This window comes from Neomonachus schauinslandi, chromosome 15 (genome assembly GCF_002201575.2).
Source record: "Neomonachus schauinslandi chromosome 15, ASM220157v2, whole genome shotgun sequence".
Lineage (NCBI taxonomy): Eukaryota > Metazoa > Chordata > Mammalia > Carnivora > Phocidae > Neomonachus > Neomonachus schauinslandi.
This window is the reverse complement of record NC_058417.1, coordinates 6,804,335-6,820,794: the sequence shown is the minus strand read 5'-3', so window position 1 is coordinate 6,820,794 and position 16,460 is coordinate 6,804,335. Positions and strand designations below refer to the sequence as shown.

Below are 16,460 nucleotides of genomic sequence, written 5' to 3'. Positions count from 1 at the left end.
GTGCTTAGCGGGGAGTCTGCTTGAGATTCTCTCTCTCCCTCTCCCTCTGCCCCTGCTCGCACTCGCTTTAAATAAATAAATAAAATCTTGAAAAAAAAAATGCATTCACAGGAAAAGGACTTAAGAAGGCTTTGGGATGTCAAGCTGGCTTGAAGGTCCAGAGATGGACACACATGTCTTGGGAACCATTCATTCCTCATCCGAGTTAAGAATTCAGGGCAAATTACAAAGGAAATAGTCTACTCAAAGATGTTGAAAAATCTAAACTAACAGATACGGATTGCAAAAATTCCTGGGTAGTTCTTTCTCATATGGTTTGCCCGACAGAAATGATCTGTTTAATAAACTCCCGGTTTAGCCACTTGAAACAGAGTATTAAAGCGTTGTGGGATTTTTTTTGTCAAATAAAATAGGAGATGTCGTGGCTATAATTTAGATTGCTGATAATGAATATGGTAGATTATGAGATTAAGCTCAGGGGTGCCTGGCTGGCTCAATGGGTAGAGCACATGGCTCTTGATCTCAGGATCTCAGGGTCATGAGTTCAAGCCCCACATTGTGTGTGGAGCCTACAAATAAATAAACAAACAAACAAACCTGCAACCACCATGTGGCTCATGCTATCTCAAGAAAAAACAACTAACCAACATATGTATGAAAAAAAATTAAGTAAACAGACACTGATTTTTTGAGGCTTCGAAGATCTGGATTCGATTTTTTGTAAAAACCTCAATCATCCTTAATGTGTGTCTATTAAAATGAAGATATTTCCCCAAACTACCTTCCTTTTCTTTCCTATTTCCCTCTGTCTTCTCCCCTAAATATCTACTTTAGATAATCTCTTGGCAGTTTAGATCTTTCCCCCTCCCTTTATAGGGAACTTTATTCGCAATAGAGAAGTAACCTACTTTGAGATTACAAAATAGTGATAAGATGCAGAATGAGAGGGGCGCCTGGGTGGCTCAGTCGTTAATCATCTGCCTTCGACTCAGGTCATGATCCCAGGGTCTTGGGATCGAGCCCCGCATCGGGCTCCCTGCTCCACAGGAAGCCTGCTTCTCCCTCTCCCACTCCCCCTGCTTGTGTTCCCTCTCTCGCTGTCTCTCTGTCAAAAAAAAAAAAAAAAAAAAAAAAAAAAGCAAAAAGAGGGGGGGGAAAAAAAATAATAAAATAGCAAGGAAAACATGGGAAAATGTGTATGGACAGTAATCTGTTGGGAAAAGAGACCATAATCATGAATTTCAAGGTATGGTGGCCTTGTCAGACATCTGTTCTGTAAATAAACTCAAGCACTTCCCTGCTCCGGCAAGAGAAGAAACCAGGGATTCTCGGCCAAGAAGTCTGAGCTTTCAAATTTGCAGAGCAGAAAGTTCCAGGCATTAAGGAGGGCACGTGATGTAATGAACACTGGGTGTTATATGCAACTGATGAATCACTGAACTCTACCTCTGAAACTTAAAATACACTATATGTTAATTAATTGAATTTTTTTTTAAAGATTTTTAAAAATTTATTTATTTGAGAGAGAGAGAATGAGAGAGAGAGCACATGAGAGGGGGGAGGGTCAGAGGGAGAAGCAGACTCCCTGCCGAGCAGGGAGCCCGATGCGGGACTCGATCCAGGGACTCCGGGATCATGACCTGAGCCGAAGGCAGTCGCTTAACCAACTGAGCCACCCAGGTGCCCAATTAATTGAATTTAAATAAAATAAAAAGAAGAAAGTTCTGCTCTGATGTGACACCGTTATTAGCTGGGAAAGGTGCCATTGCTATATGGCTGGGGGAGGTAGAGACGGAATACTACCTTTAATGAAGGCTAGAGGAGAGAAAAGGGCCAGAAATAAGGGTATGGAATTTTAGGGATCAGGAAAAGGGTCAAGAGGGCAAAGGCAAGAGGAGTTCAGGGCAACGGGAAGTCGAAAAGAGGAATTTTTGGAAGGCAGACAGGAACGTTCCTTTAGAGGGACATTTATTATTTCATCTGTCCAGTCTCCTTTCCTCTGTCATTGGCATCCTCCGGTTTGTGAGGTCCTGCTCTGATGTGTGGGCCAAAGGGAGCTGCCAGGGTTGTTTTGTTTTGTTTTAAGATTTATTTATTTTAGAGAAAGAAAGAGAGAGAGCAGGGGAAGGGGCAGAGGGAAAAAACATCCAAGCAAAGCAGATTCCTGCTGAGCAAAGAGCCTAATGCAGGGCTTGATCTCACAACCCATGAGATCAGGACCTGAGCTGAAACCAAGAGTCGGACGCTTAACCAACTGAGCCACCCAGGTGCCCCGGGAACCTGCCGATTTTGCAATGACCCTCACGGTGAGTGGCCCAGGTGAGGGTCCCTGATGCAAGCCAAGCCCACACCCATCCTTCATCACCTTGACCAACTGACAGGCCAAGGAAGTGGCATCTAAGCAAAGTCTAGACAAATGAACCCTCTCCTCTGTACTTTTACAATTAGAACAAAAGGAACAGGTCTCATGCTGGGGAGACAGGAGCCCAAGGGACTATGAAGACACTGGATCTAAGATGCCTGTATGCGGGAGAGGTAGGAGGTGAGGAACAGCTTCTAAGCCAATGAGACTGTGCAGTCCGTCCTGGAGGCACTAAAATCTCTCCTAATTAGCTACTTCTTTAATTCCATGAGCTGCCCAGTATCCATCCCCCAATTCTCCTGTTTTATCTATATTAGTTCACCTGCTTCCAGAGAAGGCAGGTGTCTTAATCTGCCCGGGCTGCCATGACAATATACCATAGAGTAGGTGGCTTCAGCAACAGAAATTAGTTTTCTAGAAGTTCTGGAGGCTGGAAGCTCCAGATCGAGGTTCTGGCAGGGTTTGGCTTGGTGGAGGCTCTCTTACTGTCTCCTCGCTTGGGCCTTTCCTGTGAGTGAGTGTGTAAAGAGAAAGAAATCTCTCCCTTCCTCTTCTTAGAAGGCCACCAACCCAACTGGATTAAGGCCCTACCCTTATGACCTGACTTAACCTTAATGAGTTCTGAAAGGTCCTATCTCCAGATAGAGTCATATTAGGGGGTTAGAGCTTCAACATGTGAATTCGGGGAGGGAGGATGAAATTTAGTCCACAGCTATTCAGCAGAAGCATAAAGTGTTCTGGACCGAGAACGGTTGATCTTGAGATACATCCTCAGAAAAACTGAGGCAGCCTTTGGGAAGAAACGGGGCTCCTTCTGCAACCACTGCCAAACCAAATCTATCACAGAAAAGACACTGTGTATCATTCGATTCAATTCAATTCGCAATCTTAAATTCAGCATAAAGCTTCCTTGAGTTTTTCCTCCAGCCTCCTTATCTATCATCTTTTACTCAACTTCTAAGCTTTTGTCTTCTCTGAGGATATTAAGGCTTGTACGACTGGCTTTCCAAGCAGACAAGCCAGATTTACTCGAATCGAGGCGAATACACACCTTGGATTCAGACCTAATTAAACATTGGATAAAGGAGGTGGATTTGACAGTATCCGCCCAAGTTGTAGAATTCAAGGTAACTCAGGAACGACAAAAAGGGACTAAAGAAAGGTTTGGTAATCCTGCAAAGAAAAGAACCTACAAAGTGACCACAGTGGGAGGCAGGGTGGGGCGGGGGTGGGGGCAGGGAGAACCCACTATTCCAGAAGAGCAGCTGGTAATCCTTGCTATTCAACGGTATAGCATCTGGTCTTACCCTCACTGCTGTATCTTGGGGTGCGGTCCTCATGCTGACTCAAGAGTGAGGGGTTAGGGAAAAGGCAGGAAGTTGGGGTGGGTTGGCTTCTGAAAAGACAAGGGTTGTCAAGGGTCTCGACTGAAGTTTAGAAGCATAAAAATTTGGACGGGGGAGGTAGAGATCTCCTGACAATCAGCATGTCTTTACTCCTCGTGTGACTCCCCAGATGTGGGTCTTGAATGCTGATGTCATGGGCGGCAAGTGGACGTGGTCTGAGGATACGGTAGTCGGTGATGCCAAATCCATACTCCCCACGCAGCCTGCTCAGTCTTCCTCCACAAGCGCTAAGGAGAGAGCCTCAGACCTGGGTCGGAAAAACTTTGACAACTTTCCTCCTCCTCTTCCTTCTTAACAGAAGGAGATGAGCTTCGGGATCACAGCCTTCCATAGGCAACAAGATGTAAAGTTTAACATCACTGGCTTTGCTTTTGTCCCGTTCACTTCTGTGTCTACCTGGCATTTACAGCAAAGGGTAGTGCCTTTCGATGTGTGGTAGGGCTCTAACATTTTTTGGACGGATTCATTTTGAAGAAGCGGACTGACTTTTTTCGAGATGCGTGGGTTCAGATGTCCAAAACTGGTCGGGTGGACTGAAGTTTGGGAAACGCTAAATTAACGAAAGACATCTTTGTTTCCCTGCTGTTCTAACCTGTTCTATTTCTGGTCTTGGGGGGACCGCCCTACACTTCGTATTGGTCCAGATGCAGAATTCCAGGGTCCCATCTAGCACTTGGGAAGCACTGTGACAAACGTGATCTCAACCGACACTCAACACAACCTCCTCACGTCAACTCATGAACGGTTTTACTACCTACGCGCAGGTGACGGAACTGCAACTCTGGGAGGTTGACTGACTTGATCAAGCTCACAGGTCTCGAAAACAGGTGACCTTGGATCTCACCACCTCACCTCGGACTCCGGCTTCAGGACCCTATATTACATCTCTCAGCCCGAGTAGATCAGTATTTTCTGGTTTTGTTTCTTTTCCTCAAGAAAATTAAAAAGAGGTAAGGAGAGGATTAAAATTGACCTGCAAAGGGCCTCTGGTAGCACCAAAATGTTCCTTCCATATTAATCTTCAGGAACCTGCATTCCTTCCAGTTGCAGAGTTAGGTGCACACACCACTGCGAGAATTAGGAAGCTGTATACCCACCATCAGGACATATGGCGGTCAGAGTCAATGGCATCTCAGGGCCTCTGGAGCCCCCCTGCTATAACAGGCACTTTCCAGAGGCTTCTGAGAGACGCTACAGGAGGAGAGCAGCACAGCTAGAATGCTGCTTCCCTCCTACTGGCCTCAGGTTCAGAGGATGGCTACAGAAAGAAGAGCTACATACCACTGGCTTCAGGAAAAGGTGGGCAGGTCCCAGAACCAGAAATTTCCCCCTTCTTTAGACACAACACCTCACCCACCCTGCCTCTTTGAGCTCAGCTCCTACTATGCCCCCCTTGGCTCTTACCCCGGCCACGCCGCCTTGGTGCTGTACCCTGAATATGGCAGCCTGATCTTCCCCTCACCCTCTGCCTCAGGGCCTTTGCACATGCTGTTCCTGCTGTCATGGACCCAATGTCCTGTGCCCAATCTCTGCATGGCTGCATCCTTGTCATTTAGATCCCAGATCAAGTGTCATCTCTAAGAAGCCTTCTCTGTTTCAGCCTACCTAATGTTGTAGCCTCCCTTTCTCCATCACTCTCTTCTAAAACTGCACCATGCTACCTTCTTCACAGGACTTACAGACTCCTGAAATCGCTATGTGTTCACTGGCCTGTCTAGGGTCTCCGTCTCCCACACTGGGCTACAGCCCCCATGAGAGCAGGGACCCCAAATCTCTGACTCACGACGCTCACCTCCAGTGCCTGCCACGTCGGGGTATTAAGAAAACCTTAAGAGAATGAAAACACACTCAACAAATGCCTCTGCCCACAAACCCCTCCCCACCCCCCAAATACAATCACTTTTCCAAGAAGCAAAAAGGAAAGCAAAGAAACGCTTCTGTACCTTGTTCGTGAAGAATCCATGTCCAGCACCAGCTTTGCTAAGTGTTTCCTCTGCTTCTGAATGTTTGGGATTTCCACCTGTGGTTACAGGACAGAGTCAGACTAAAGCTCCAGATGAATTCTTAAGTGGGCTGGAGGCCTCCCAGTCCTCATTTCCAGAGGAAACCCTCAATTCTCTTGCCTGAGCTAACCGCTGCTCTTTCTTCACTGGACACCTGCCAGGCCATCCATCACCCCGACCCTCTTATGGGACTCTGCACTCTTCTGCTCACTTATTATGCCCGGCCTCATTCTTGCCCCCAGCTCGGCCAGCAAACATGGGCTCCATCCCAGCTCTGTCCACGGCACAAGGGCCACGCGTGGGGAGAAAAGCAGAACGAGCTGACACACAGACCTAATTCAAAACAGACAGCAGCACGACTAGTCTCAGGAGGCTTGAGAGCTGATGGGGGAATGCAATCAGGATGTATTTTTATAGAAATAAAGTAAGACTTCCCCCCCCCCCAAATAAATACCCAATAAACATTACCACAGCTCTGTTCGGCTATGACAAGTTCTTCCATAGTGCCTGGTTGTATGTGGATGCTCTTTTTACATTTTTATTTCTAAAAATGACTTCACTGAACATCCCAGTGTGGGATTCTGGGCCCGGGGCTCAACCAAAGAGGGGCAGGAAGTGCGAATTTAAAAGGGAAAACTGACTATATTGAAACCAAAAATCATCTCAGGCCGCGTCTTTTATATAGAAGGGAGAACCGTGAGGAAGGTCTTCGGAGCAGGGGTGAGTAACGTATGGAGGGGAACCATATCTGATAGGGAAGAGAAGAAGTGGCCCCGGGTTCCTCCAGGCACCACGGAGCCTATAAGCAAAGCTGGAGGGGGACTGGGGACATCTGGTTGGTACAAGCGAGTCTCAGCACCCAGGTCAAGCGCGTCCCTTGGGTTTGCTTCAGGCTTTGCCCGAGACCCCAGGCCACCTTTCCGAAGAGCAAACGGCCTCTCACACATGCACTTGGCTGGGCAACAGCCTATAAGAGGACAGCATCTGAGGAGTCTAGAGCTGATCTCTGTCAAACCACCATATAAAGGATTTTCTCCTTGAAAACTTTTAGGCACTCTGGTTAATGATTTGCCCGTCCATTCTGTGACAGAAATTGCACCAGGGGATGGGGAGGTGCTGGGGGCAGTCCAGGAAGGAAACCAGGCCTGGTCTAGGGCAATGCCGTCCAATATGGTAGCCTCTAGCTTCCTGCGGCTACAGCGTTTTAAATTCGAATGAACAAAAATTAAATAAAATTTAAAAGGTAGTTCCCTCAGTAACACTAAGCATGTTTCAAGAGCTTACTAGCTCCCAGGTGGCTGGTGGCTAGCAAACCATGCAGACACAGAGTGTCTGCAGTTCCATGGGACGGGGCTGGGGCGGTCCTGGATGGCCAATTCACGGCAACTGGCGGGAAGTCAAGGGCTCAAGGCACATAAAATCCCCAACCATTTCCATTCTTACTTGACACAATTTCACTTGGTTGCAGCTAGCCAAATTGTCACGTGGACATCAAGCTGTCTTTGTACCCAAATGGTTTTATTTTGCATCCTGTAAGATCCAAAGATGAAGGGGATGAAGAGTGCACTTATCACAAGAACACTGAGGAAGGTATAGAACTGTTGATTTGCTATACTGTGCACTTGAAACTCACAGAACGCTGTGTGTGAAGTACACTGGAATTAAAGTAAGACAGAATAAAATCGAATTAAATGAAAGAGAAGGGATGCATGTACACATAAGGTGCCAATGGCCCTACAGAGAGTCTCCTCCTGAGATTGGGGGCTGCCGTTCCTTTTCCAGAAGACGGGAGATGGGTGGAGGGCAGGGTTGGTATAGCGTGCAGGCTCTGGTGGGGAAGGACGTTGGGAGCTAGCTTTGTTCCTGTCCCCATTGGAACACCAGGGAAGAAGAGTGTGGGTGGGAGAGAGGACCAGCAGGCAGCGGGAAGGGCTGCCACATCGGGGAATCCAGACCAGGCGGACGGGCAGTGATAGTTCCTGATGAAGAACAGGGTCACCGGGCGGTGTGGCCTCATGCATGCGGCTTACCTCGGCCAACAAAAACAGGGGCTCGATCACGTCTCTCTCCACCTGCAGCTCAAAGTGGATCAGCTCCTGAGCCAGCTTGTCCTCTGTCTCTCCGCAGAGTTTCAGCATCTTCCTGCAACGGGAGGAGAAAGCCATGCTAAATACCCCACAGAGCAAGAGGTCCCTGTATCCAAGCTGCCCAACTTGTTCTGTTCATTTTGATTTCTAAAATTATCCATTTTTTAAATGATGCAAAGTATCTACCACGTGCCTGGAGTAAAGGGAACACGTAGGGAAATAGGAGAGAGAGAGAGATGTAGGGAGAAAAGACTCCTACATGCTGAATGTACAGGCCTGTAAGACCCAGATGCTTCTATGTCCCCTGAACACTGGAAAATGAACTACAACCGACGCACAGACAGACCAACATCTTTCAACTCATCCCCCAAAACTCAGTTTCAGGAGGCTCTTCTAAAAAGAGAACTCCTTCTCCTAAGCCCATGACAACTTACCTTGTATAGAAGGAACAATTATCCAGTGGAAAATTGGAATGAAAAACCATTACAAAAGTGTATTCATAATAAGCAAATAACAGAAGACCTATGTTATATTCCTAGATGAGAAGATACATTATTTCAAAGACGTTAATTCCCCAACTGGGTATACGGGTATCCAGACAGTCCTCCTTTTACATGGTACCAGGCTAACTGAAACGCATGTAAAAAGTTTTTACAAATCAATAAAAGTAGGAGAAGAGGCCACGGATTCTAAAGTTAGTATGTATCTTTCCTGTTCTTGTGTTTACACTTTTATGACATATATAAGCGTTCACATACAATATAGAATACCGATGCCTGACCTAAACAAGTTCACATCCATGGTTTTACACTGAACCTATCCCTCCTGCTTGCTTTGTTCATGCATCATTATCTTTGGGGCTTACGCATCTTGATACATGCAGAATTAAATCATTCTGGTGCATGGAATTTCATCTCACCATTTATTAAGCCTTCCCTTAATCAAGAAGGCCATCATGTCCTTCCCTACCCCAACAGGGCTGTTGTATGCGTGTACGGTCTCTGTTTGCGGGTGACAATTTTTCTGTGCAAAGGAGAGGAGATATGCATCCCCTTAACCTTACTAGATACTTGTTCTCCAAAGTGATAACACGAACTTCGCCCTCACCAGTGCAAATGAGAGTTCCCAATGCTCTACACTCTTGCCAAGCCTTGGTACTGGTAAGGCGTTTAATTTCTGCCAAACTGGTGGATGCCAAATATTACCTCATCCTGGTTTTAATTTGCATTTCTTGGCTACTGGTGAGACTGAGTGCCTTTTCGTCTTTTGGGCCATTTCAAGATCCCTCTTGTAGGATGTGCTTGTTCACATTCGTTGACTGTTTGGGTACCAGGATCTATTTATTTGGATTCACTTGTAGGAGTTCTTTATATATACTTAAAAATATGGGTGTGGATGTAGAAGGCATTCAAATTCTTTTTCCGATCTGCTGGAAATTTCAACTTCCAGGTCGTGGGCTTCTCTTTGTTCCTTTTTTAATGGTGTCTTTTTTTTGATTTGTCTATTACTTACCTCCATGCTCCTGATGCTACTTGTTAATTTTTTTTTTTTTTTTTAAGCATTGGCTATTGACAGTCAACTCTGGAAAATGAGAATTTGGTGATCTTTACATCTGCCCTCCCCACATTTATTTATATCAGTAGACCTTTAGTATTTGCACTACATTTTGATCCCATGTGCCATTCAGAGTTTGGCTGGGTAGGATATCGTGATCACTGGTCTTTCCCATACATTTGTCCTCTCTGTAGAGTTAATAATTGTCTTGCTTTGGTTTGCTTGTTTAGTTTTTCTATAGATCTGACTGAACCCCAAATCCTCCACCACTATTTTGTCTAAGATACTGAACCACACTTGATGTGAATGAATTCCATCTTGAATTCATCTCTCCTGGACCCGCGTCAACCCGGATTGACTTTTCCTTTGATGCCTTGGCACAGCTGTCTTCCTGCACACTTCCTTCCCCATTTCCTGGGATTTTTCTCTCCCTCTGTCCTATGCTGGGTAGATCTTATTTCCCATATCCTGTGTCTACCTCTTTCTTGGTCACTCCATTGTAGAGCACACTTTGCTTTAGCTGCCTGAGAAAGAGTGTGCAGGAAGCCAATTTTTGAGACCTTGCACGTCATGACATTCCCTTCTACCCTCACGTTGATTGATAGCTAGGCAGGATATTGAATTCTATGCTGAGCATCATATTCCTTCAGAATTTTGAAGGCATTCCATAGCAATCTCCTTGCTTCCATTGTTGCGTTTGGCAAGTCTGGAAGCATTCAGATTTCTGAGCCTTTCTATCTGACCATTTTTTTTCCTCCAGAAGGTTGTAGAATCTCTGTACTTGTCACTAGTCTTCCCTAGTGGTGAGCCTGGGCACAGGTTCAACTTTTTCTATGGTATCAGGAGCTCAGTGTGCCCTTTCAATATAAGAACTCATGTCCTCTGTTCTGGAAAACTCTTTTGGATTACTTTATTACTACTGTTATTCTTATATTTTAATAATATAAGTTATTCAGGCCTACAGCTTCCTGGATTGGTCCTCTAATCTTCCAACTTTTCTATTTTTCGTGTCATGGTTGTCTTCTTCTCTTCTCTGAATTTCTTCGACTTTATCTTCCAAACTTGCCACTGAAAATGTACTCTTTGTTTCCACGAGCTTGCTCTTGACCTCAGAGTATTTCTTTCCCATAGCATTTTTTTATTGACATCCTGGGTTTTTTAGTTCTTTTTTCATTGAGATATAATTGGAAAACATACTGGCTTTCATTCATGGACGCATTATTTTCTCTTAGCACTTGACAATTGTAAGCATGTGTTTTCCTGAAATCTTCTCCTTCCCATGCAATATCTATTTCTTCCGAGTTATATTTTCTCTTACCCTACTGTTTTGGTATGTAGGCTGCAAGTTAGACTTCTTTCAGTCTGGTGAGCTTGGACGCCTGTCTATATTTAAGAGTGGGGACTCAACAGCTTGGAGTATGTGAGTAAAGCTCATTGGCTGCGAGCTTATCTATAGGATGGCTGAGCTGGGCCATTTGTTCAAGCATTGCCCCCTCCAGTATCTTTGGGTCTTTAGTTCATTCCCGTTGGGCTGGTCACATTTGCCAGAGAAGGCTCTTCTTGCTTTCCTGCTTAGAGAGGAAAGACCTGGGGGTCGCATGGGTGGGGGGAGAGAGATGCAGGATCTCAGCATCCAGTAGGCATTAGTCACTTTAATGTGTGATACCCTTACATGGTGTCCACAGTCTGGGGACACTCTGCTTTACACCCTCCAGAGAATAAAGCTCCAGACTTTTCTGCTGGGGCTGGGGGTGAGGAGATGAGGGTCTCCCAGAGCTGTGGATAAGGGCTGGGTTTGAGCCACCCAAGTGGTACTAAGCTAGCTTTCGACACACACTCATAACTTGGATCACCTCCCAGCCCCCAAAGACCCACTCACCATTTTAGAGATCCCTGGGGCCACCACCCCTGAGCCTGCAAGCATTTCAGGATGTAAATTACATTGGCTGTCTGCATATCCTACTTCTGGCTCCAGAGTCCACTTTCTGAGACCTGCCCAGTGAGTTATCAGTCCATCCTAAGCTTCACAGCTCACAAAATTTTGTTTCCTCTCCTGTTCTTCATGCCTTTCTGGGTTCGTGTCTTTTAAGAAAAAAAAAAAAAAAATCCCTTCATCGTAGTGGATTTGGAAGGGAACAAAATTCGATGTTTGTGCTCAGTCTGTCATTTTACCTGGGTGTTCTTCATCCCTTCACCTCCAACCTTCCTGTGTCCCCATGCTTTAGGCGAATCTCAGAAACAGCGTGCATGTTTCTCCACCTGTGGTGCTCTATATTATGAGCCGTTGAGTTTATTCCATCTTTTATGACTGCAGATATAGAGCTCTTATACCTTTACTTTGTTTTCTCTTTCCTTGCTTTTTGCTCTTTTAGTCCCTTCTAGGGCGTGTTTTTTTTTCTATTTTATTTACTTCCCTTTACATCCTGTTACTAATTTTGAAGTGCCACATTCTATTCCCCTTGTGATTCCTCTTGCTTTTCTAATACACACACTTTACAAGAAAATGCAACACCTTATCTTTCAAAGAGTTAAAGACCTTGAAACACTGATCGCCTTCCCAATGTTCCATGCTATTATTTTCTGGTATTTTTGTTTCACTTTGCTTTACTGCCCCCCCCCCAACATATTAATGTTTTAATTCAATGCTTATTTGTATTTCTTTACACCAAAAGGTAGCAGAATATGCCATCCCCAAAATGCCGCTTGGGCATAAGGATTATTTTGAGCTGAAGGCAGTCGAGAAACAGATACAGAAGAGATCTCTGCCCTCCCCCTATGTGCCCTAAAAGCAGGACACGGACTGTAAAGCTGTCGTCCTCCCCCCCTACCTGGAAGGACAGAAGTCAATCACCAAACACAACTCCAGAGCCTTATCAGCCAGACATGAACCCAAAAAGGCACCACAGGAACCTACATATAAACCTGACTAATAAGCCTTATCTTCCATTTGCTCCCCCATATATCTGCCACCCTAGGAACTCAAATTTCTTCTCCTTTGCCTTGTCACTTCCCTCAAAATTGTTCTTTTGTAAAAAGTGCTACCTAAGCCCGAGTTCGAACCTGCCTTTGAGTTACTCATCACCGAGTTCTGCTGTGTATGCACTGCACATGTTAATAAAATGTGCATGCTTTCCTCTGTTGATCAATTTAATTTGCAGGGCCCCACTCAAGGAACCTCAGACAGGTAGAGAGAAAGAGAATTTCCATCCCCTGCATGGCCCTCACTCAATTTTTTATGCTATCTGGCTACTTGCATGTCATTTCTTCCTTCTGTATGTAACCTGTTTCGCACACCTTAACTAGATCTTACAGTGAGAATATGCGAGTAATTTTTCCTAAATCTTTGCCTGCACTATCTTTATTTTCCTTTATTCTTACGTAATGGTTAAGTTCATCATAGAATCTAGGTTTCTTATATTTTCCCTCAATACTTGAAGGGATTCCTCCATTACTGCCTCACATTTATTTTGGTTGATGAATAAGCAGTCTGCTATCAACTGAATTACTCTCTTTCTTTTAAAAGATTGACTAAGAGAGAGAGAGTTCGAGCGAGCAAGCAGGAGGGGCAGAGGGAGAGGGAGAGAGAATCCTAAGCAGACTCCCTGCTGAGCACAGAGCCCAATGCAGGGCTCGATCTCATGACCCTGAGATCATGACCTGAGCTGAAATCAAGAGTTGGATGCTCAACCGACTGAGCCACCCAGGCGCCCCTTGAATTGCTCTTTTACATGCAATCATCTTTTCCTCTGCCTGATTTTAAATTTCTTTTTTGTTGTTGTTGTTAATAATCTGTAGTCTTCCTATCGTGCATCCGGGGATAGATTTCTTTCTGTTGACCTCAATTAGCATATTTTGTGCTTCTTCAATCTAAAGATTTAGGGTTTGTTTTTTTTTTTTAAATCTAGAAAATAAAAGTTCCACCACAATTTCCCCTTGTCCTCATTCTCTTCTTGGGGAACAGCTCCCAGACACAGGTCTGCATTCTATCATCCATGCTTGTCCATTTCCAAATGCCACCTCCCATCCCTTGTAAATAACTCTGCTCGTTCTTGGTGGCAACTTCCCATCTGTTTGCAAGCTCACCAATTCTTTATTGGTGTGCAATTTCAGTTTATCTCGTTTTTTTGTTTTTTTTTAATTCCCTATGCTGCACCTTCCATGCCCTTGACTTGTTTCATAGCTGGAATCCTGAACCTCCCACTCCACTCCCCCTATTTTGCCCACCCCCCCATACCCCTCCCCTCTGGCCACCATCAGTTTGTTCTCTGTATTCATAGGTCTGTTTCTGTTTTTGTTTGTTCATTTGTTTTTCAGAGTCCATATATAACTGAAATCATATGGTATTTGTCTTTCTCTGTCTGATTTATTTCACTTAGCATAATATCCACTGGGTCCATCTTTATGGTCACAAGTGACAAGATCTCATTCTTTTTTATGGCTGAGTACTATTCCATTATATATAAATACTCTTATACATACACAGACAGACACACTCATGCACCCCACATCTTCTTTGTCCATTCATTTTATCAATAAATGGGCACTGGGGCTACTTCTGTATCTTTGCTACAATAAATAATGCTGCAATATAAACAAAGGAGTGCATATATGCTTTTGAATTAGTGTTTTTGTCTTCTTTGAGTACATACCCAGTAATGCAATTGCTGGATCATATGGTTAAGTCTATTTTTAACTTTCTGAGGAACCTCCATACTGTTTCCCACAGTGTCTGCATCAGTCTGCATTCCCACCAACAGGACACGAGGGTTCCTTTTTCTCTGAATCCTCGCCAAGAGCTTGTCTCATGGCTTTAAATTATAATAAGTATGATTTGAATTTTAAAAAGTTCTATTTGGTTTTTCTTTAATTCTGTCCTTTTTTTCTTTCCATATCATTTGGTTCTTTGCTCAAGGACTATTTTGTCTTTTAAATTGAAGTCTATAATTGACATATAACATTGTATTTGTTTTAGGTGTACAATGGAAGGATTCAACATTTGCATATACTGTGAAATGAGCACCATGGTACATCTAGTTAATGTGTCACCATACACAGTTGCAACAGGAATTTTTTTTTTTTTCCTTAAAAATATGCAGCGTTTCACACATTGGCCTGTCACCCATGTTCAGGGACCATACTAACGTCTACTGTTCCAATTTTAGCATGTGTGTTGCGAAAGCACGCATTGTCCTTAATTTTTAAGCTTCATTTTAAGCATAACTCTTTCATACATATTGATATCTATTACTTCCTATTTTCTTTCATATTACCGCATTATTTTTAGTTCTCTCTGCTCCTCCTGCTGATCGTGCCTTGCTAATCCTCCCTCACGACGGTTCTATTTTTAGTTTGTTTTTATTGTGAGCTCAAATTCAGCCCGGGTTGTTCTGGGAATCCTATAATTTCTGACATCTGACATGGAGAGATTTCCCATTTACTTCGGCTGCAGCCCTGGGGATTTCATTTGTCCTTCAACCGTTTATTGTGTTTATTATGCTAATTTCTCCATCCGGGGAGTTGCCTCCCTGCACAGCCAATATGACTTTGGAGCCTGGGGTTTTGATTTTTCTCACCAGCAAACCTTTTCTTCTTCCCACCCTAGCCCCAACTAGTCTTCAAGTGTCCTCAGTGCATCCCTGAGAATTTCTGGCCCACTTCTCAGGGATGGGGGCTTACCTAGACTTGACGCAAACCCACACATGGTGTCACCTACCCGAGAAGTGTGTCATCTCCCAGGATAGCTGACCCCTCCATCAAACACTGAGCCAGTGTTGTCAAAGGTAACTTTTTCTGAAAAGGAAAAACAAAAACAAAAAAACCTGTTGTAATGAAAATTACTTCAACAGCCACTGCCTACTCTGAAACAGCAAAAAGTCAAATACTGCCTAGGTACTGTATTAGCTAAGACAAAAATGGATCTTAAAGTATGTTTAAAACCTAAACATTCATGGCATACAGATTAGACTCAGAGGTCAAAATTCAGAAAATCAAAACCAAATGAAATGTGCCAATCTGGAAAATTAGCCCAAGGTTTACAGGCTGCATTTTAAAATAAAGTGGGATAGGGGCGCCTGGGTGGCTCAGTCGGTGAAGCATCTGACTCCTGATCTCAGCTCAGGTCTTGATCTCAGGGTTGTGAGTTCAAGCCCTGCACTGGGCTCCACACTGGGTGTGGAACCTACTTAAAAATAAAACAGAGTGGGATAGTGGCAAGAAAAAAAAAAGACAAGATTTCAAACTTACATTAACAAAGATTTCGACAATTCCAACAATTTCCAAACTCAACAATTTCCAAAAGTCAACCTCTCTTTGGAGAAGTGCCTTAGCCCCATTTTATAAACGAGGCAGCTTGCGGCACCTGGGTGGCCCAGTGGTTGAGCATCTGCCTTCAGCTCAGGTCTTGTTCCCAGGGTCCTGGGATTGAGCCCTGCCAGGTCAGGCTCCCTGATCAGTGGGGAGTCTGCTTCTCCCTCTCCCTCTGCTCTCCTCTCTACTGGGGCGCACTCTCTCTCAAATAAATAAATAAAATCTTTTTTAAAAAAATCAATAAACGAGGGAGCTCACGGTCCAGAAAGAGAGAGAAGTGTTCACATACAATAACAATGCAAAGAAAATAAGCATAAAAATAAAGGCACGTGGGGCGCCTGGGTGGCTCAGTCGGCTAAGCGGCTGCTTTCGGCTCAGGTCATGATCCCAGGATCCTGGGATCGAGCCCCGCATCGGGCTCCCCACTCAGCGGGAAGCCTGCTTCTCCCTCTCCCTCTGCCTGCCACTCTGCCTACTTGTGCTGTCTCTCTATCTCTCTGTCAAATAAATAAGTAAAATCTTTAAAAAAAAATAAAATAAAATAAAATAAAGGCACGCTCTAAGGAAAATAGAAAATGGCTGATGAGCACAAGAAAAGACACTAAACATCATGAGTCACGAAGAAAGTCCGAAGAAAATCCAAATCAAAGCCACCGTGAGTTACCACCTCACACCCACTAGGATGGCAAGAGGAGTAATAATCATAATCAGAAAATAAGTATTGGTGAGCCCAGGGAGTGCT

The 16,460-nt window shown here is 44.4% G+C and overlaps 1 protein-coding gene and 1 pseudogene across 2 annotated transcripts in view; both read right to left on the bottom strand.

The window, feature by feature from the left end:
• ARHGAP44 (Rho GTPase activating protein 44) overlaps positions 1-16,460 on the bottom strand; it is a 164,395-nt gene that overhangs the window by 45,959 nt on the left and 101,976 nt on the right. For both annotated transcript variants that reach the window (XM_044921776.1, XM_021694847.1), the window contains exons 4-6: positions 15,126-15,202; positions 7,802-7,913; positions 5,712-5,788 (exon numbers count right to left, since the gene is read on the bottom strand). In XM_044921776.1, the coding sequence (XP_044777711.1) occupies positions 5,712-5,788; positions 7,802-7,913; positions 15,126-15,202 (266 nt within the window). The remainder of the gene's footprint in view (positions 1-5,711; positions 5,789-7,801; positions 7,914-15,125; positions 15,203-16,460) is intronic.
• Positions 14,497-14,594, bottom strand: LOC123326766 (annotated as a pseudogene).